Genomic DNA, 21,739 nt, shown 5'->3' on the forward strand with positions numbered 1-21,739 from the left:
GCATGATTATATTAATAATAACAATATTAATTAAAGACTGATATATCATTTCACACCTGTCAGATGGCAAAAATAAACTCCCTTGCAATTCTTGATATAGAAAAGATGTGGAGCATAACACTACTGGTGGAATTATAAATTGGTACCAGCAACTGTATCCTCTTTTAAAAACAAGCCAGCTATTTATTTTTTCCTATTACAAGCATGTAATCTTCATTACAGTCTTTGGAAGGGTTCTGAAGTTAGGGAAGTTTATGTATCTGCTATAGCAAGTCTTTCCTAAGACTCTGCAGAAGAGGGCTTGAAGTTCAGAACAGGGAAGAGTTGCAGAGGGGCTAAGACAATGGTGTCTGGCAGCAGAGCTGCTTGGCCCCACCACCCTACCATCAGTCACCTACAAACCGATTTCACAACGGCCTGTACCAAATCAACAACCAAAACAGAATTCACTCATAAATCACTCACGCTTACTTTAAGAATGTACTCGGAGGTGAACCATGAGAGACTATGGACTCTGAAAAACAATCTGAGGGGTTTGAAGTGGCGGGGGGGTGGGAGGTTGGGGTACCAGGTGGTAGGTATTATAGAGGGCCCGGCTTGCATGGAGCACTGGGTGTGGTGAAAAAATAACGATACTGTTATGTTGAAAATAAATAAATACGAAAAAAAAAAAAAAAAGAATGTACTCGGATACTTCTTACTCTAATATCTTGTGTATCAGTAGGAAACTTCCTGGTAAAATACCCTGTATTGATTTCACAATCCCCAGTGATTCATATACTGGAATGTTGTACATGAATTATTTCTATGACTGTTGTGTTCAAAAGTCCTATGTTCCACTACCATATCAAGTTCATTTAGAAATCTTTTATTATTTTACTAGGGAGAATTTTTTCCTATGAAAAATGTTATTTTTAAGTCAATAATAAAGCATTACAGGGTAAGAAAACACTAAAGTAGATACGGTTTCTTATATAATTTCTATCTTATCTCTATAATTCCATATCTCAGTGCTGCTTGCCTAGGGGAAAAAAGTCAAATAAGGAAATTTATTGGTAGACAGGAGTGAAAATGGCCAGGGCATAGTGATATGGAATAGCATTTTACTTACAATAAATGAAGCAAGGGGAAACTAAGCCCAAAATTAACCGAAGTCAACTGGAAAAGAGGATGGAACAATGATATAGCAGTTTGATTAATATAGCATTTAGCATCATATTTTTAAAGAACCATGGGTATTTGTATGTAATTCCATGGCTCACCCTGAGGGTGGGTTAATACCCGAGTATACCCTACCAATTCCCTATGACTATCTTCTCCACAAAGTGTCCTAACCTCCAATTTATTTCAGCTAAAATATAGAGTAATAAATAATAAATATTTAATAAATAAAACATTTCACCAAATAATTATAGAACTGTCTTCAGGGGTAGAATCTGGAGTTATACCTGGTTCATTGTTTGCTGAATTTACTTATCAGTGCATCTCTAGAAATGTTTCTATAGAACTTCCTTAACAACCTACTATTTCTTTCCCAAATTCTCTTGCTCAATTAATTCCACTTTGTGTATAAAGGCTTCTCAAATCTTATCATCAGTTTAACTTGAACACTATGAAAATACAGGTGCAAGGTCTTCAAGACCAGCTTTTTGAAGCTGACACTAATTCAAGATTATGAGGTCAAGGAGGCAAGCAAAACACGAGTTCACTCATATTCATGTCTATCTTGTGTATTTTTGTTCTGTGATTTGTATTTTGTTATTTTGTACTTCCACTAGAAATGAAAGCCTGATGTTATGATGGTTGTTTTCTCCTGTTATAGGCTTCATAGCTTCTGTCATCTAACAATACCCAGCAATGAGGTTTCTGAATGAATTACCCAGATTATATTGAACTTTGCATTTTTAACTTCTTTTTAAAATTGTAATTGTTTTATAAAAATCTTTTCAAACATGTAATGATCATTATATTCTAGCAATGGTTCAAAACTTTCTTATACTACTAATTTTCTGACCTGAGAAAAATAGTATTTTCTCTATGCCAAAGGTCAGTACGAAGAATGATTTTGCTGTAGAAATCTGTAATATGTTGAAGAAACAGGGGCTGATAAACTTGGCCACCCACTGGAATCACCTGGAAAACTTTAAAAAATACTGAAAGCTACGACCCACTCCCAGATTCTTCATTGTTGGGGGAAAGGGGCGTGGTTTAGGCATCAAATGCTCTAAAGCTCCAGAGCTAATTATAATGTGCACCAAGTCTGAGAACCACTGCTCTAAATACTTGATATTAAGTGAAAGATCTGAGACTGGCAAGCATCAGCTTTACCTGGAGGTTTGTTAGAAAAGTGGAAGCTTAACTGTATTCACAGTATCAGGAGCTCTGATTTAACACATCCAGAATTCTTTTTCTATGAAAATAAAGGACCAGAGCTCTTCCATCCTTTCCAACTCTAAAATTCATATTCTAGGGTGCCTGCCTGGGTGGCTGTGGGTTAAGCTTCTGCTTTCGGCTTAGGTTATGATCTCAGGGTCCTGAGGCCTGGATAGGGCTCTCTGCTCAGCAGGGAGCCTGCTTCCCTCTCTCTCTTGGCCTGCGGCCTGCGTCTCTGCCTACTTGTGATCTCTGTCTGTCAAATAAATAAATAAAATCTTTTAAAAAATTAAAAAAATAAAACTCATATTCTGTAACCTAAACAAGATACTGAGAAGCACTTTTAAACTTAGCTAGAATTCTTTTTTTTTTTTTAAAGATTTTATTTATTTATTTGACAGAGATCACAAGTAGGCAGAGAGGCAGGCAGAGAGAGAGGAGGAAGCAGGCTCCCTGCTGAGCAGAGAGCCCGATGTGGGACTCGATCCCAGAATCCTGAGATCATGACCTGAGCCGAAGGCAGTGGCTTAACCCACTGAGCCACCCAGGAGCCCCTTAGCTAGAATTCTTAACGCATATAAACGAGAGACCATTCTGTTCTCTCTAAAGCCACAATTCTTATTCCACAAGCCTAAATAAATGCAATGCTGAAGAAATCTGAAAAATTGGGTAATAGTTCCATCCTCATATTTTTCAATGCACTTTCTCTTGTCTAGAATTTCTGTTTCCTTTCCCTTTCCTTAGGGGAACACATCATTCAGGACATAGGTAAAATCCTACCTCCTTTATGAAGCATATCCTGAAAAAGAATGCAGTTTTTTTTTTAAATTATAATATTGATATAATAAATTCCATAGAGTTTAGTGCATTGTTTCTTTCTATTATGACATATATTATCTTGTTTCCCAGTCAAATGATGAGTGTCTCAAGTGAGAAATCAAATTATGGTCCTTTCTACCCTAACTTAATTTCTAATCTTAGTGAGTTATATATACATTGTTAAAATGTATATGGAAAATACATTTTTATCACTCTCACCGGATTCCTTTTTCAAAACTAGCCCATTATTAACCTTTCCATGTAATGTAAACTCATAATGTAAACATCTTACAGGTTCTTGCACATCTAGGTAAATCACAATAGGCTGTGACTTTAGATTCCTATTCTTTTCTTCCTGCTTCCCTGAGGCTTGCCAGCCTGAGGATAAAACTGCTTCAAATAGTACAGAAATCCTACAGAAAAAGCCTCTGCTAAATAGTCCTAGAGTATACCTATAGTCGACCTCTCATATTCTTTAGCTTCATGCCTGTCTTACTCACCATTACATCTCTATGATAGTGTTTGGCACACAGTGGGAATATAACCAAATTATAAACAGTTGTCAACAAACTATGTAGGAACAGGAGATTTTGAAAATATACCGCTGAGCTCATGATAAAATTTAGAAGTATGATTTTTCTTGTAGTAGCACCTCTATAATTTTTCTTGATAGGTATATATATTTCTTTTTATGACACAAACAACACAGTTATTGTGGAAAACACAGATTAAGTAAAATGGAAAAAAGACGTAATACCTGCAATTGCATAACTATTGTTAACAGGTGCATGTTTGTCCAAACCACACACACACACACACACCCCACACTATATTTATTTATATATAAACTATATTTATATATAAACTATATATACTATCATATATATAATATGTATATATACAGATACATATATACTACTAAACCTATATACTGTTTAAAGCAGATGACACTCCATCTACTGCTATGTACCCTGCTTTTATTCAATTAATTACATATCAAAGCATCACTCCAGCCAGCAAATCAATTCATAATAAAATTTGTTTATGATGTTGCATTAATGAATGTCCCCAAATTTATTTAATCAATTACCTCAATTAAGTTATTTCTACTTTAAGTAATTATAAATAAATCTGTGATGAACAATCTCCATTATCAATTGTCTAAAAATTTCCTTAGAATAACAACAGGAATCAGGTTTGCTGATTTTAAAAGTTAGGCACATTTTTGGGGCTCATGATAAAACAATTTACCAAATGGACCTCTAGAAGTTTATTACAAATATGCTCTCTTGCCAGGGGATGGGAATTGTCTAAAACATTTAATCAGCAATGCAGCCAGCTATATTATTGGCTATAATATTTATTAAATAGTTATAGTGTGTGAATAATTGATGCAGTTGGAAAATACTCACGTTCTTTTTGGGGGTTGATTTCAGGTTGGAACGATCGAAACTCATAATATGGTATCTCGTGTTTGAATATGGATGTAAGAATATCATCAAGTTCATCAATGTCTTTCTGTTTTCAGATGAAAAAGAAATTTTTATTAGTTCAGTTATTTACATAGGAACTCATCGTAGTGCAACATAATAAAGATTATTAGCTGGGGTAAATGTTGGTTAATCTATCTAATAAAACTGGCCCCTCTTTTGAAAAGTACAAAACATTAGGGGCTTGACTAAAACTTGGTTACTTTTTTTAAAAAGATTTTATTTATTCATTTGAGAGAGAGAGAGAGAGAGAGCGCACAAGCTGAGGGAGGAGTGGAGAGAAAGGAAGAAGCAGACTCCCCATTGAGCAGGGGGAAGGGTAGACTCAGGATCATGATCTGAGCTGAAGGCAGACACCTAACCAACTGAGCCACCCAGGTGCCTCTAAAAATCAGTTATTAAAACAAATGGAAAGATAGATGCAATAAATAAAAACCTTTGTGCCTGGATGAATAATTTTATTTAAATACTTACTAATTTTAATAAAGCTTTACAGCAGATCAATGATAACACTGGAATTTGTTTCAAAAATAAATTCTGTTAAAATACATGTTACATTTTAATAAATGAAGTAATAAAATGATGAGTCTGGTTCTTCAACCTAAGGATCAGAAATGGTATAGTTTTAAATAGATTATTTCACTTCTGTGTTAAAGTGAGGGGGGATATTTATCTTGGTCTCCCCCTGCTCCCAGCTATAGAATAAGCTATATGTTGACTCTATTTCCCTAAACTGAGCATTTGGGAGATGAGCCATGTAGAATCATACTACCCGTGACAAGCCTATTACAGACCCACCATTCCTTTAAAATTGTTTTTTGTGAGCTATGGCTATGACCAATTTGGCTTGAGACCTGGATAACTATATCTGAGAAGGTGGGCTAATCAGCAAAGCCACCAAGTAGAGAGAGGTTTGTGGAACAAAAATTCCTAATTAAGGTTTCTGTATGATTTCCGAATAAAATTAGACTTATTTCCAATACCTAGTCACAGAAATTAAATGACTGGATTGAAAGAAAAAAAAAGATATTTTCTTACTCTGTTTCTTTCAATAAATCTGCATGCTTTCAGTAACAAAGTGGTTTGGGCTTCTCTGGATTTTTAAAAGTCCTCCTCAAAAGTGTAGAGAGAGGATGAAAGTCTTCTCAACTTAGAATAGAATGCTAAGCAAAACCAACATTAGTCTTCTCAACTTAGAAAGTCTTCTCAATTTAGAATAGAATGCTAAGCAAAACCAACATTAATCTTCTTAATGCTATGGTTATGGACTATGTGAGACCATTAGCCCTAGAGCATTTTTTTTAAAAGGGAAGAGAGATTCAACAATAAGCCCTGCCTTCAAGAAATTCATGGTCATCTAATTACGTATATGGGTAATGAATTGAGTTCAATGTACGATGATAGAAAATCTTCATGGGTCAAGTACAGTGCAGGCAAAAGGGAGGTGGCTCAATTTCACACGGGATGAAAAGGTTAGAAATGGCTTTGTAGGCGAGATGAGCTAAACTCAGATTGCCGCGCATATAAGGAGCATTCCGGACTAAAGGAACAAATCACATATTGTCATGGAGTTATCATAAAGCATGGTCCAGTTAAGGGTTTTACGAATTTCCATACAACTGCAGAAGAATGAGAGAGAAGGAAGTGGGCCTTTCAAAAAGCATTTTTTATATGAAATAAAAAGTTTATAATTCATTCTGTGAGCAACGAGGAGTTGTTTAAGGCCTATAAAAATTAACATGGAAATGTTTATTATGTGGATTAAATTAAACTTATTTACATTACTGGCAATATAGTTACACTTTCTGTATACTAAATCTCAAAAAGAATGTCTTAGCTATAAGAACTAACGAAAGGGACCATGAAAATATTAAAACTATAACATTAGTTTATAAATTTTCTTTAAAAATTGTGCCATTGGCCACAAGAGTTCTGAATAAACTATTATCTAGTTAGTGATATTCCTAGGTGAGGAGATAAACTTGGTATTTATTCCGTAAAGTGTGCAAGATTTAATATGGACAGACTGGTTGTCATTGAGTCACCACACTCACATATAAGTTAGGCGTAAGATCAACTCTGAGATTCCTTCCAGTTCTGAGATTCTGAGACACAGATGAGAATTCAAAAGGGCAAGAGTTCCCAGTAGGAATCTGAGAAGCACCATTTCTTCCCCTAAGGCACTGTGACACTTTAATGTGAGAAATGCTACTGCTTATACTACTGAATTTTTTAAAATACAGTGGCAGTGTTTTTAAAATCAGAAGAAGGAAAAAACCTTCACCATGTAGACAATTATTTAATTAGGAAAAAATATAGGAAACTTTTAATATTCCAGCCTATCGTAACTAGTTGAATCATATCTATTTTCCATTTCACAATTTCTGTTACTAGTATTATGCCTACAAAAAAATGGTATAGGACACAAACAAACATGTGAAAAATCACAGAAATGGCTATTAAAAATGATCCTTAAAGGATTTCTTGCTAGAAGATATCCTAACTAGAAAAATCCGATATGAGCAGTTATGCTAATTTCTAAATTTCAAGGACCCAAATAGGCAACCTTTCTAAACACTGACATTGAAATTTGAAAATGGGGAGACAAACCATGAAAGACTGTGGACTCTGAGAAACAAACGGGGTTTTGGAGTGGAGAAGGGTAGGAGGTTGGGTGAGCCTGGTGGTGGGTATTGTGGAGGCACGTATTGAATGGAACACTGGGTGTGGTGCATAAACAGTGAATTCTGGAACACTGAAAAGAAATAAAGTAAAATAAAAGAAAAAAAAAAGAATGCTCATTTCTGTTGTCGAGTAGTATTTCTTTATGTCATGGGTGCTCTGCAGTTTGCTAATCTGTTTACCAGTTAGAGAACATTTGGGTTTTTTTTTCATTTTTGGCTGTTATGAACAAAGCTGATGTGAATTTTGCTTGTAAAAAAAAATCCTCTCCTTAAAATAAATTGTGCAACCCAAAACATACTTAATGAGGTTGATACAATGGTTGTTCAAATAGAGATTAAAATAGAGTAGTTTAACATTTATTCAGCAACACCTTTAACCACTCTAAGATTTTAGTTAGTAAGGAACAACTTGATGTGAAAATTAGAATGTAATGATAAAATTATGTTTACACTAGTATTTGGTTATAAGAAAGATTACTTATATATGAATAATATAAATATATATACATATGTATTTTTGCTTAGATCTATACCTATTCAAGAATATTAGAAAAAGAATTCAGAAAAAACTAAACAATGAGATAGACAGAAAGATATTTTAAAAAAGGATAACAACTTTGTACATATGAAATAAATATATGACTTTTTCCAGAATTCTTTTAGTGTCATGCAAGGAAATGTGGGATTGATTAATGTACTTTAAAAAAAAATTCACATACATATTTATAAATCACGACTCTATATGAATCTGAAGCATTATATATATATATATATATATACAGATACATATATTGTTATTCCTGATAAACAACTTTATTATAATAAGTATTTTTTTAAAAGAGAAAAATATATAAAGTATCTGTTTTAAAAGATATTTAGAATCACAGAATGCCACCTCTGAGAAGATGGCATTTTCTTTTTCTTCTACTTAAATACAACTAAAGTGTCCACATTTTAATAGAAAATCAATTTTTATATCAAGAACCAGGAAGATGTCTAACTGAATAAAATAAGACAATCAATAAATGTCAACACAAAGAGGACAAAGATTTTAGAATCATCTGGAAAAGATATTAAAACAGTCATGATAAAAAGCTTCAAAAAGATAATACAATAATTCTTGAAATAATTTTTTTAAAAAAGCCTCAGCAAGGAAATACAAAGTTTCAGCAAAGAAATAGAAGGTATAGAAAAGAATCAATTGTGATTTTTAGAACTAAAAAACACAATAATCAAAATGCTGTCAGTGGGCTCAACAGCATAATACAAGGGGCAAAGGAAAGAATCAGTGAACTTGGAGATAGAACAATAAAAGATACTCAACCTCAACAACTTAGACAAAGAAGACTGACAGACAAAAAAATACCAGTGTCAGGGATCTGTGAGATTATAATAAAAGATTTAAGTTTCATGTGATCAGAATCCCAGGAGAAGAGGAGAAAGAGGATAGGGATGAAAAAGTACACAAAGAAATAATGGCTGATAACTTCCTGGATTTAGCAAGAGATAAACCTACAGATTCAAGAAACTGAACAAACCATAAACAAAGTAAAGCCAAAGAATGTCATTTCAAGAAACATTATAGTTATACTGCTGAATATTAAAGACAAAGAAAAAAATTTGAATGAGAAACAAAACCTTACTCTATAGGGTAAAAACAATCAGAAACACAGTAGTAGTAGTAGTAGAAAGAAGTGGCACACTATTTGCCAAAAATTAAAAGAAGAGAACTATTAACCAAGAAGCTTATGCCCAGCACAAGCGTCCTTTAGGAATGACATAGAAATCATGACATTCTCAAATGAAGGAAAAGAGGAAATCTATTGCCAGTGGATGTACCCTATAATAATGGATAAAGGAAGTTCTTTAAACAGTAAGAATATGATAGAAGAAAAAATCTTGGAACATGAAGGAAGAAAGAACATAATAAGTAAAAAATATCGGTAAATATGATGGGCTCCCACTTCAACAAACTAAAAAAAAAAAAAAAAAAGGACAAACTCAAAGCAAGTAGAAGGAAAAAATTATAAATATAATGCAGAAATCAATAAATAGAAGACATGAAATAGAAGAAAGTCACTATAACAGATAATTCTCTTAAAACATTAGTAAAAAGCTGACAAGCCTCTAGAAAGATTGACGAAAAAAAAGATTGTCATGACAAATGACAAACATCATGAATGAAACATGGGATATCACTATAGAACCTGCAGACATCAAAAGGATAATAAGGAAGTACAAGAAACAAGTCCACACACATAATTTTGACAAGTTAAATGAAATGGACCAATTCCTTGAAAAACACAAACCAAAACCAAACACATAATCTCTATTATTTCTTACAAATACATACACATCTATAATTTCTAATAATTAGAAGTTTAAGTAAATACAAAAAAAAAAGGAACAAAATTAACCGGAAAAATAAATATAAACAAACCAGGAAATATTCATTACACAAAGCTCAATTCCTTGAGAAGAGTCTATTTACATAGCAGTACCCCCTTAAAAGGTCTGATGTCCCCTTTTCTTGAGTAAGGGGCATCAATACTGCTTGGGCATGACTGCACTGAGAGACTATCCTTAATAGGATTTTAGAACAGTATCATCTAATAGAAGCAATGAGGAGACACTTCAGATGTCTGGACTGGTACAAAAGCCTCTATGTTTCAGGTGTCACATAAATCCATACAGTGAATTCAAGAGTTGAGGTACTAGCCACAGGGATGGCCGAGTGGTTAAGGCGTTGGACTTAAAGAGTTGAGGTACTAATAACTAAACGTTGGATACCTAGAAAATGCGAAGTTTACATAATTTGTCTCTAATTTTTATAACATGCCTTCATGGTAGATTTTTTTTAAATGCCTTTTTTTTTTTTAATAGATGTGATACTATGTTACAAAAAACTTAGTAACACCCAAAACTGCAGAGCTAGTAGGCGCAACATCAAGGATTTTAACTTATGCTTTTATATTCTAAACACACTGTATATAATACTACATTCTAGTCACAGAGAAAAGAATAAAATCTGATACAGTTTTTGAGTATAGAATAAATTATGGTCCCATAGTTTCATGATGGACACTTCAAATGCAACCAGAAAGGGGAAGGAAAGATGGCAAACACGGGAGGGGGATGGTAAAGTAGGCTACTGTCAACCACATCTATTCTTTTTTTAACCACAAAAACAAAAGCTCCAAATATGTCTGTCCCCTTGTGTCTGTTTGTCTAAAACTCTTAACATGAAAACTCTAGCTGCCTGGGTGGTTAAAAATGTGAGAATCTGGCTTGTCCAGGTTTCACAGCAGAAGCAGGCAAAGAAGGAGTGTTTTCAGCATTAATGGTGGGTGATGAACCCTATCAGTTTGGCCACAGAATATTAAAGTAATGTTATAGATCTGGTAGAGAAAGGCAGTAATAGTTTTAAAGTACCTTGATTAGCAAGAGAAACAACTTGAGTGAAATAACCATAGGAGGGTTGTAAAATGTTATAGGAGACAAAGTCCATTAAATGGTTCCATTTTACTCTTTACCCTCAGATATCTAAAAGGAAAGTCAATGGTTGAGCTCAAAACACGTTATTTTTATTATAACAAATTGTTATGCTTGTTTAACTAGTGAAAGAAAGGTCATTTCATTTGTTCCATTGTTCACAGTGTGTGCTGTGAAAGTGAGCCAAGATAGCCATTTAAAGGGGAATTTGATAGCTTACATAACATATCTTAAACAAAATTTCCTACTGTAGCTTATAAAGAAAATAATGGGTAAAGGAGCAAAGCAAATACTTACTAGGGTTATGCAAAAACTTTTTTTTTAATTTAAACGTTATGAGTATTTAACTCCAAGCAGTTAATGCAGTAACCTAAATAAGTGACAGAACAAGATAAAAGAGATATTTTTCTTTGTCATATTAATTTTTCTAAGTTTTAAGTGAGTCAGTTCTTAGAATTTCAACCTATGTCTGACCGCAAATGCAAAAGTAAATATGAAAATACAAAACAATGCAGCCTAAGATGCTCTTCAAATATGTTCTATTTATTTTTTGTTGAGTATTAAGAGTTGTGGCATCTCTTTACATAGCACAAAAATGGTATTATAATAAGAAAAAATCAGATCTGAGAAACCTGTGTTGAAATTCCTGCTCTAGGACTCATTAGCTATGGACCTTAATAATACTTAACTGACAAAACTATTTAAGAGTTTAAAATGTGTAAAATCTCCAGTACATATTAATTCCCTTTTCTCTAAATACTATAATGTGAGCTCTCATAACTACTCATGAAATGCAATCACTGTGATTTAGAACAGCACACCAGTCTCTAATGAGGAGACTGCTCCCCAAACTGGTTTTTGTAGCAACTGAAGAAAATAGTTGTTTTTTTCTTTCTAAATTTTTAAATTCAATGGCCCATGTCTTATAAATCAATTAGAAGGTAGGTTTGGCTATTGTGGCATCCAAAATGCCAGTGGCTTAAACAAGATGGAAGCCTATTTCTCTTTAACATGAAAGCCTGGAATTAGGCAATCTAATTTAGGGCTGATTAAGGGATCTGGGCTCTATTGGGTTCAGTGCTATACTTCCTCTTCATGGTCCTATCTGGTTCATTCATCACTCCCATGTTGTTGGTGTAACCAGTTAGAGACAAAAGTCAGTGAAAGAGAGACTCCACCCTTCTTCAAAGGACATGATCATAGATGTGCACATATCTATGGACATGCTCCCAGCCACTGGTTAGGTAGTTAGATGGTTCTGCCCAGCTTCAAGGGAGTCAGGAAGTGCAATATTTACCTGGGCAAACATGTGCCCAGATAAAGATATAAGAAAGGAAAAAGAAATTCTGGGGGGAACAAATAGGAGCTTCTGCCATCTCCATCAGTCATGCATAAACATTATAATTTAGGTGAAGGCAATCTAATAAAGTTAAAAACAACCTTACTAGAAATTGACTGAAGCTTGATTATGCTGAATTTTTCAATCTGAGCCCTCATTTACATAATGTCAAAAAGTCTCAAAGCTTTAATTTGACCAAACCTGAACAGACTCAATAATAGACATATTTAATGACACTAATGATGAAACAAACAAAAGACCAAAGTTCTCCTAACGCAGGCATTAGAAAGAACAGTCCTAGGAACCATGAATCTTCTCACTCTTACCTCCCTTTACCAATTAATTTGTAACAACTTACTGTTAAATAGGTAATAACACAAATTTTAAAACAAAAATTGCCCTATAATATTCAGAGAAATGTCTTTCAAAAGAGACTTCTCTAAATAAAGCCATGATTTCCTAAATTTTTGAAATTATTTTTTGAGTTGCTTAAGGTACTAGTTCCCAAGGTAGACTGTTAGCATTAGTCTCAATGTTTTATATTCATTTGGTTTTTCCTTTGTCTTTCCCTTCTTTATCCTGCCTTTTCTATTTTGGTCAGAAACAGCACTCCTTCAGCCAACAGTCCAATAACCTGAGCTCTGAAAAAGGCTGTGCTTGTACTATGGGGAAGCTGGTGGCTGTTGGAATAAGGGGCTCTGATAGCTGGGTCACTTTAGTTTGGGAGGGTAACTTAATGTATAAAATATCTCTCATTCTTTTGCCCAATGAAATAGGCATTCAGTAACCACGTTTCTGGCAGTGTACTTGGCTCTGGAGATGAAACAGGGAACCAAATAGATAGGATCTCTGCCCAAAATGAGCTTGGAGTTTAATGAGAGGCAGATATTAATTTGACGATATTATACACATAGATACCAAATTGGAATGTGATCAGCAGTACAAAGAGATACGTAAAGAGATGTACAAGTTCAAGGGAGGCTTCACTGAGGAAGAGAAGCTGGAATTAAAATTTGGAAGATGAATTAGAATTAACTAGCAGAAGTCAGTGAAGGGAAAGGAGATGGGGAAAATGTTTCAGTTAGAAAGAAGAGCATATATAAAGGCCCTGTAGTTGGAGATTAGGAACTAAAAGTCCAGGAACTGGAAGCTGACTAGTGTGTCTAGAGTGCAGAGAAAGAGGAATGAGGGGGCGCCTGGGTGGCTCAGTGGTTTAAAGCCTCTGCCTTCAGCTCAGGTCATGATCCCAGGGTCCTGGGATCGAGCCCCGCGTCGGGCTCTCTGCTCTTCAGGGAGCCTGCTTCCTCCCCTCTCTCTCTCTGCCTGCCTCTCTGCCTACTTGTGATTTCTCTCTGTCAAATAAATAAAATCTTTAAAAAAAAAAAGAAAGAGGAATGAGAGTGAGATTAAGCTGGAGACAAAGAGAGGAGGCAGCATCTACAGGGCCCTATCGTTCATGTTAAAGATTTTCTTTTTTTAATCCACATAACCTTTGGAATGCACGAAAGGGTTTGAGCAGGAGCATTGCCTGCTGAGATCTTTCTTTTTAATAGAACTCCTCTGACTATGGACTTTGAGATGAGTAGGTCAGGTGCAAGAACACATGGCGGAAGACCAGAGAGGAGCCTGCTGGGGTTCAGGCAGAGGAAAAGCAGAGGGCGAGGTGCTAGAACTGGAGCGATGTGGAGAGAAGTGAGCAATAGTCATGGAGTAAAACTGATACGGATGGAATTTGTCAGGTGAGACAGTAGAAGGTATTAAGGAGACTCTTATGTTTTTGATGTTTAAACTGGACAATGATGCCTATCTCGAGGCAGAAAGATTGGGAAAACCACATTTGGACTGTATTTTGTAAGTGGATGAGCTAACCTGCCAAGTGAATATTTATCAGGGAAGGAAGAGAGTCTAAGAATTAAATACTGAAATTGCAACTTTATTTTCTAGATCACGGAAAGAAGAGATTACAAAGGATATTGAGAAGAAAAGGCGAAGGCAGTAGGAAAACCAGAAAGATAGGGCTTCTTGAAAGCTAAGGGGGAAAAAAAAGTCAGGAAAGTGAGTTTGGTCAATGATATCAGTTGCTGCTGAAAGTCAAGTTAAATTGGACAAGAAAAACATCTACTGGATTTGTTGTGTAAAACTTGAGCAAAATTGACATACTATATTTTTTTGTGTGCTGCTACTTAAGGCAATATGGTTGACGGCTAAATGGCTGAGAGGGGTAGGAGGGAGAGAGGCAGGATTCTTAGAAGTTGAATTTTCCTTGTCAAATATTTCTTTTACTTCATTTCCTGCGTCTTGATGCTGTTTACTGTGGAAGCATAGTTTGTGAATGCTAAACACAATTTAGAGTTCCCAGATTACATATTTACTTTATTGCTTTATCTTATTGTTGATACTATAACTATTATTAGGAAAGAGGCCCACAGAATGCATAATGACTTTTTAAAAATGCCAACAAACACATCTTTGCCACAAGGATTTTTCAGTCTTTTAATTTCCAAAGGGTTATTGATGATTTGGGATTCATTCCAGAGGCAGATTCTGTAATTTTCCCTAATTGTCTTGTTATGAATAATAGCAATGGAGGAGTATTGTTAACTGTATTTGACTTGTGCTTTGTTTTCTGGATTGTTTAAAAACATTCTTTATGGTTGAAGAAGATCTGAAGCCTCTAAAGAGCTAGATATTGAAGCAGAAGGCTGCCCTCGAATGAGGTCATTTATAGGAAGCACTGACGTGGACACACAGACATCCTCTGCAAAGGGCAGTCAAAGCCACTCCAGTGACAAGAGGAGAGGGGAATATAAAAAGCCAAAGAGATACTTAGTTGGGGAGAAATAAAAAAATAAAGGAAGTATTTATTTCCACTGAGTAAGCAGAAAATATAAATTAAAGTAGCATTAATAAGATACATGCTAAAAAACAGTTAGACATAAGCTAAAATGAATGGGGCCAATATAGACTGAGATGGCTTATAGGATAGAGAATTAATGGGAACTAAAACTATGGTTGTGTTCATGGCTAAGTAACTCCATTCAGAAATACGTATTTTTTCCCCCGACAATAGCTACTATAACTGCTGTTAAAGTTAACTAATTTATTTTTTATTTCCTAAATAAGTGGATGAAGGGACCAAGTGGCATGCTCCTGTTTGACTCAATGATTGGTAAGTGAGCTGAGGATTGTTGTTGTTTAAGTCTGAACTATGCAAATAAGGCATCAGTAACCATTGCTGAATCGTTATCCCAGGTGGAGGCCTGGCACAAAGTGTCACTTATTTTATTAGTAAAATGCAAGTTTTGATAGATATGCCTTATTTTTACTGATCCATTCTAATTAAGGGCATAAAAATATGAAAAAAGGAATCCAGAAATAAATGCCCCTATGGTACTTCATTTTTTTCTTCCCCTCCTCACTTCAAATATTTCATCACAAATAGGAAACACGTAATAAAAGTGGTGAAAGATACATGAAATTCACATCATTTCCTTCTCTGCAGGGAAAATTGGGAAGACGTGCTAATACAAGTGAAATAAAGAGTGCATGGAGAATCCTTGCAAGCCAATCCTCTTTGGTGAGAGTGGTCAGAATCCCCAGTTGAAGTATTTATTTTTTGTCATAAAACTGTGGAATATTTGAGTCAGAATTGGCCAACGCAGATCATATATTCCAGCTTCCTCCACTGTACATATGAGGAAATTCCTTCCACACTAAAGAGAATGAGCTCTCATGAAGAGATTGCTGATTCGGTTTAAGAAACTAACTCCTGCACTGGCCCCATCCAGAATGAAACGATTCTCCTGTGCTATGCAGTCACTTTCCAGGAAAGGGAAAGAAAAGATAACATGCAGCCTTTTTGAAAGAGTGATCATAGATTGTAGATTGTAGGCATTTTTTGAGTAGCAAACATTACTGAATATTCATAAGAAAGGGAAGACTAGAATCTGGAACCCTGTAGCTGTTAAAAGTCCGTAATAAGCAACATGGTGAACATATGGTTCATTCCTGAGGTAGAGCATGAAAAATGTATAGCACGAATTCTCCACTTTTCTGGTATCCAGGACTTCTGAGAGTTCTTCATTTTCATAAATACCAGATTCACTTACTCAATCTGAAGAAAAATTAAAGTGTATTTTAAGAGGACAGTTTTCATTCTCCTTCTTATCATTTATATACCTGTACTACAGTTCTCCACTTATGTTTTCAGTTAGCACTGGAGGACAAAGCAAGCACTTGTGTTTTCCCATTTTGTCTCAGGGTGTCTCATGTGTCAGGAGCCAATTGCAGGAAAGTAACTGGGTATGCGAGGATGAAAAAAAACCCACAATGCCCATGCCTTAAAGAAGGGGGAGAGAAGGAAGAGCTTAATATGTGCTAAGAGGGAGCAGCCATGGAAGGCTAAACCATAGGACTCAAAGAGAGAATTAAGAAGACACGGAGGGTATGCTGTGGTAAGAGCCGATGTTGGGAGAGATGTGGGACTCTGTGGCCTGATATGTCATTCAGGGGATTTTGCACCTTATCCAGGGAGTCAGCAGAAGTCTGTAGCAAGGGAGCATCTCAGATGACACTGGCATTAAGGTGAAGTATAGATACTAGATGGTTCTGTACCCCTTATCAACAGAAGCTGATGAAAAGAAGAAGAATGGTGTCTACCAAGGACACCATTCCAAGGAGACAAGGACATTACAAAAATTACTGAAAGGCTTTGTGGTAAATCTCCTGAATCACCTGCTAACATCTGAATTTAACCTTGTGGAAAAACTAACTTTTAAGAGTACAATTCACAACTACAAAACTCCTCATGATATGAGAGTTCCCTATGTATCTTCCCTCATCCCAACTGTACTTGGCTTCACACTATATTAAATATATGCAAACAGCAAACCAAAGATTGAATCATATATGTAATTTAATAAAAACTGGAAATGATGTGTACCCTAACATGAAAATAAGATTTCAATGAGTATAAAGCAAACTGTGCAAAATGATCGATATAGGCAGCACAAAGGTATCATTGTACCAACAAGAAATACAACAAAAAATAATTATTTGGTACGACTTCAAAAACTCTTTTAACAGATAGGAAGCTAATGATTTGATCAATAATTGCTATGTTCTTTTAGCATTTTGACCTAATTTGTTTTCTTATATTGTATATAGTTGTTCCTATACAAAGTTAACTTTATGGTTGTCCCTAGATGCTTTTGTAAATAGAATGAAAATCTCAAAGGTTTTAATTATCTCAGTTAAATGGGAGTTACCAGTATATCTAACACTAGCACATGAATTCTAATTATCTTCCCAAGTTGGACTCTGGATTCTTTTCATTTTTTCACTGAATCTCTCTTAAATTTGTTGTTTTAGGTAATGCTCTGGAAATTGTACGTTTATGAGGCTACATGCTGGGATTTAATATCTATCCAAAAAAGATGAAATGATTTAGGGAGTTAGATAATTAAGGCAAATTAGGTAAACTATTTAAAACCTAATGGACATCATTAAAAATAAACTAAGAAAATCAAAAATCTCATTATTTCTTTTCTCAAATGCACAGAATGGTCATTTTGCTATATATCCAACAGCTTTTAAATGATAATATAAAGTTTCTTATTACAAGCTCTAGGATTACTGAAAAATAAAACCCACAGATTTCTCATTAGTATTCCTTTCCTCAAATTCACAGGATGTTCACATTATTATATGCCCAATAGCTTTTAAATGATTACAGGAAGTGTCCTACTACTAATTTTTAAGATTACTTAAGTCACATCTGCCATTAAAATTTACAGGAAAACTCAGGATGGCTCTTACACTATGCCATTTCAACAAAGTAGATCAGATACTGAAGAAATTTAAATCTGGTGGTATATTTTCTTACAAATGCATGATAACTACAGTGAATAAAATTACAATGCATGCTGTTCTTTGACTAGAGATGTTCAGTCAACTATTTGCAAAATATCCAAATTTCCCAATTAAGTGACAGAGTAGCAAGTACTTGAAAGAAACAATTACTGTAATGTTCTATGCTGGCACGGAAAAGCAAACCTTTTTGCACATTTTAGAAAATGTAATCTGCTTGGGAACAAAGCCAAACATCAAAAGGGAAATCCAAATGCCTGCAAAGGGAAGCACAGTATGGGCTGGGCCACCTCATTTGAGGCTAAACAACCCTAACACACCAAGGAAATGCCCCCACAGTTCCTTCTTTTTCATCAGGGGTAGAGTCTGCCTTCCACTATCTTTGCAAATTCATAGAAGGGATAAGTCATGTGGTTCCAGTGCGGGTGGACTGGAGAACCCCATGCCATTCCTGGCCTAAGATTTGATGGAGGCTGCCTGAATTGTAGCCTTTTCCCTCCTTCAGGCCTGCGGTAGTACAGCTCAGTCTGGTCTGAGGTCTCAGTCTCGGAATTTGTTTGATCTAATTTCATGACACATCCACGTCCCCTGACAACAGTAGCAAAACTCATAAGTCTATCTAAAGTTGTACAGATTAAACTAAATCTCTTAATGTCTCTTCTTACCATGTTGTGGTCTGCTGTCACCAAGTTAGAGTAATTGTACCTCTCAGTATTTGCTCAGGTTCAAAGTGATTCCCCCCTGAGTAAAAGCCTGAACCAAGCTGTGACTGTCCAGCATCCTTCCTTTTGCTAGGCCACCAGGGACATGTGAAGAGGAGAACCCTAAGATGTAATCATAACCTTTTCTCACCTCTCTTTTCTGACACTGAGTGTGAAAAGTATTTTCTAATTATCTGAAAATGATACAAAACAGTTTTTATTCACTCAAAGCTGTAAAACAAACCATGACTTGGCATAATAACACTCTGAAAAATTGTCTGAGCCATACATTATATTTAATCTTGCATGTGAAAGTTTTTTTTCTCTACAAAGGTAAAATCCACATAAAAATGTGTTTGGGGGTTCTGCTTTACTTTTATGCTAACTGAATACTGATAATGCAATATATCACTTTTATTAATCCTTTTGCAATGAATGGAATTTTTAAAGTGGAAGATAAGGTAGACTTGTCACAATAAAATAAAACAATTTGTATTTCAAGCTAATACTTTTGTTTTTGCTTTGCAATTACAATATGGACATTTTGTCAAACGTCCTCAGACTCACCAGTTTGACAAACGGTACTTTATTTCCTGAACCTTCTCTAAGACATTTTTACCTTTGCCATTGTTCTAACAGAAAAATGTGTCACACAAAATAAATAACAAAGCCTCCAATTTCAAACTAGTTTAAACAGATAAGGCTTCGTGACAACCTGTCAGCCATACTATCACTGATGATTTCATTATAGAGTGTTTTGTGGCAAATTTGAAGATCTCATTGTTTAGCTAGCTTTTTTTCATTTTTACTCCCTTTTACCCTCCCTGTCCATGCCAGAAACCCAAGGCAACTCAGTAAGATTATAATCTAATTATCAAGTAGCTTTAAAAAGAAAAGTCATTTATTTAACTCTGAAAATATGATGGAATAAGTACATAAAGGATAAACGTTCCACATTAAACAACTTTCTTTTGAAAGTGGGTCAGGTAACGAAATAAATAAATAAATAAATAAAATGCAGAAGTCAAACCAATGGTTTAAGATTAATCAAAATGCAACTGTTGCATTCTCTACTGATGAAGGCATTGACAGCATCTCCATTTGCCTGTAAATGCCTCAAACAAGGCCTTTTGAGAAGACTAGAAACTCCTCACCAAGTCCTCTTTGCTGAGTAATGCTTTGTCCCACTAGAAAAAGAACCTGGGGCTTGCAAATGCCTCTTTGCACACTTCCCTGAAAATCTGAACAGTTCTGGAATTCCTAATAAACACTATCAATTGAAAGCAATAATTTTCACTTTCGGGTAACAGGAATAAATGAAACAAAGAAAAACACACTGAGCTTGGAAATTTCCACATGAAAATAACAATTCCTAGATTAGTGCCCTGGGCTCCCTTTTCAGTAGTACTCTTGGTTGGTCTGACTCCTGAACCTCAACGACCTGACGTTTATTTTGTAATGTCCAGGTCTGGATAAAGAGGGTGTTTGTTTCTCAAGAGTTCAGCCTAATCCTTCTGTCTTTATCTGCTCCGTGGCAGCTTTAAAATGAGTCCATCACAAAAACGATTTTGTAACAGAGAACCTGTCTCCCAGTGATATTATCTGAAATGACTTTTAAGTTAAGCAAACTAATTCATCTGCATCTCTGCAACCCAGAAGTCCATTTCCTCCCTCCCTACTGATGCATAATTCACTCTTATTCAACCAACATTCAGACTTTGTACCAAAGCATGCATTCTGTTATCCAGCATTGGCTCTTTGGCTTGTTACCAACTTTGTGGGAAGATCCACCTACCTGGCACACACTATTTCCTGGATGTGCCACTCCCAGTGGGTTTTCCATAGGCTTTGCTGTTGTAGAGTATTTCATCTCTGTTGTGGCCTTAATGACTCCATCACAGTAGATGCGGACATTGACAGAGCCAGCAGGAAAATCTTGGAAACACAAATAAGAGTTAGGAGCTGAGTATGCAATGCATGTATCCTGTTTTTGTATCTTTTAGAGAATATGAAGGAATATTTAAGAATTCATAACAATTTTACTGACTTCTAGAACTAAATGTGTTCTTTTTTATCCTTCGTATCCAAAGAATATAATGTACAATTTTAGACTTAATTAAATAAAACCTTACAAGATTGGAACATGCTAAAATTATGGTAAAAACAAAGCCCTAAATCCTTTTTTCCTACTACTAAACCTTCTTTTTTTGGTATAATCTATAATTATCTTTACATAATACTTTAGAATATAGAAGGATACAGTCATTCATTTAAAGTTGTGTATCTGTTAATAACCTTAAGAAAATTCTCATTTATTATAGGCAAGTTTCTCAAAGTTGTATTTGGAAAGAGAAAGAATAGGACTCGACTGAAATTATCAAACTCTTATGAAATTGATTACAGTGAAAAACGTGGGAAGGCGAGGTTTAATACCCTGCTATTTAAGTACTATTTATACTATACATTCATCAAAACCTTATTTTTTTAAAGATTTTATTTATTTATTTGAGAGAGAGAGCATGAGAGGAGAGAAAGTCAGAGGGAGAAGCAGACTTCCCGTGGAGCTGGGGGCCCGATGCAGAACTCAATCCCAGGACTCCAGGATCATGACCTGAGCTGAAGGCAGTTGCTTTACCAACTGAGCCACCCAGGCTTTCCTCATCAAAACCCTTTATGTGAACAAGTTTTTCAAAGTGACTGATATGATGCCTTGCGAATTCTGCATTAACATAACAACAGAGTTAGAGCTTCCTAAGAATTTTGGGATGGATACAAAAGAATAACAATAAAAAATCATTTCAGCAAGAAAGTTATTTTGTTTTATTATAACAAAAGTAAACAAAACTAAGCCTTGAAATCCATTTGCTTTAAAAAATTCTGACTCTCTGTCATGGAGATATTTCCCAAATTCTCTTGGAAAACTGTTACCCAGACATCTGGGGGTTGGATTATAAGCCATTTGGTACAAGATCA

General features: G+C 35.1%; 1 protein-coding gene across 2 annotated transcripts in view; it reads right to left on the minus strand.

Moving 5' to 3' along the window:
• The window catches only part of BANK1 (B cell scaffold protein with ankyrin repeats 1), a 268,683-nt gene that overhangs the window by 179,638 nt on the left and 67,306 nt on the right, over nucleotides 1–21,739 (minus strand). For both annotated transcript variants that reach the window (XM_044224400.1, XM_044224399.1), the window contains exons 5-6: nucleotides 20,562–20,701; nucleotides 4,605–4,710 (exon numbers count right to left, since the gene is read on the minus strand). In XM_044224400.1, the coding sequence (XP_044080335.1) occupies nucleotides 4,605–4,710; nucleotides 20,562–20,701 (246 nt within the window). The remainder of the gene's footprint in view (nucleotides 1–4,604; nucleotides 4,711–20,561; nucleotides 20,702–21,739) is intronic.

This window comes from Neovison vison, chromosome 11, assembly GCF_020171115.1.
Source record: "Neovison vison isolate M4711 chromosome 11, ASM_NN_V1, whole genome shotgun sequence".
Classification (NCBI taxonomy): domain Eukaryota; kingdom Metazoa; phylum Chordata; class Mammalia; order Carnivora; family Mustelidae; genus Neogale; species Neogale vison.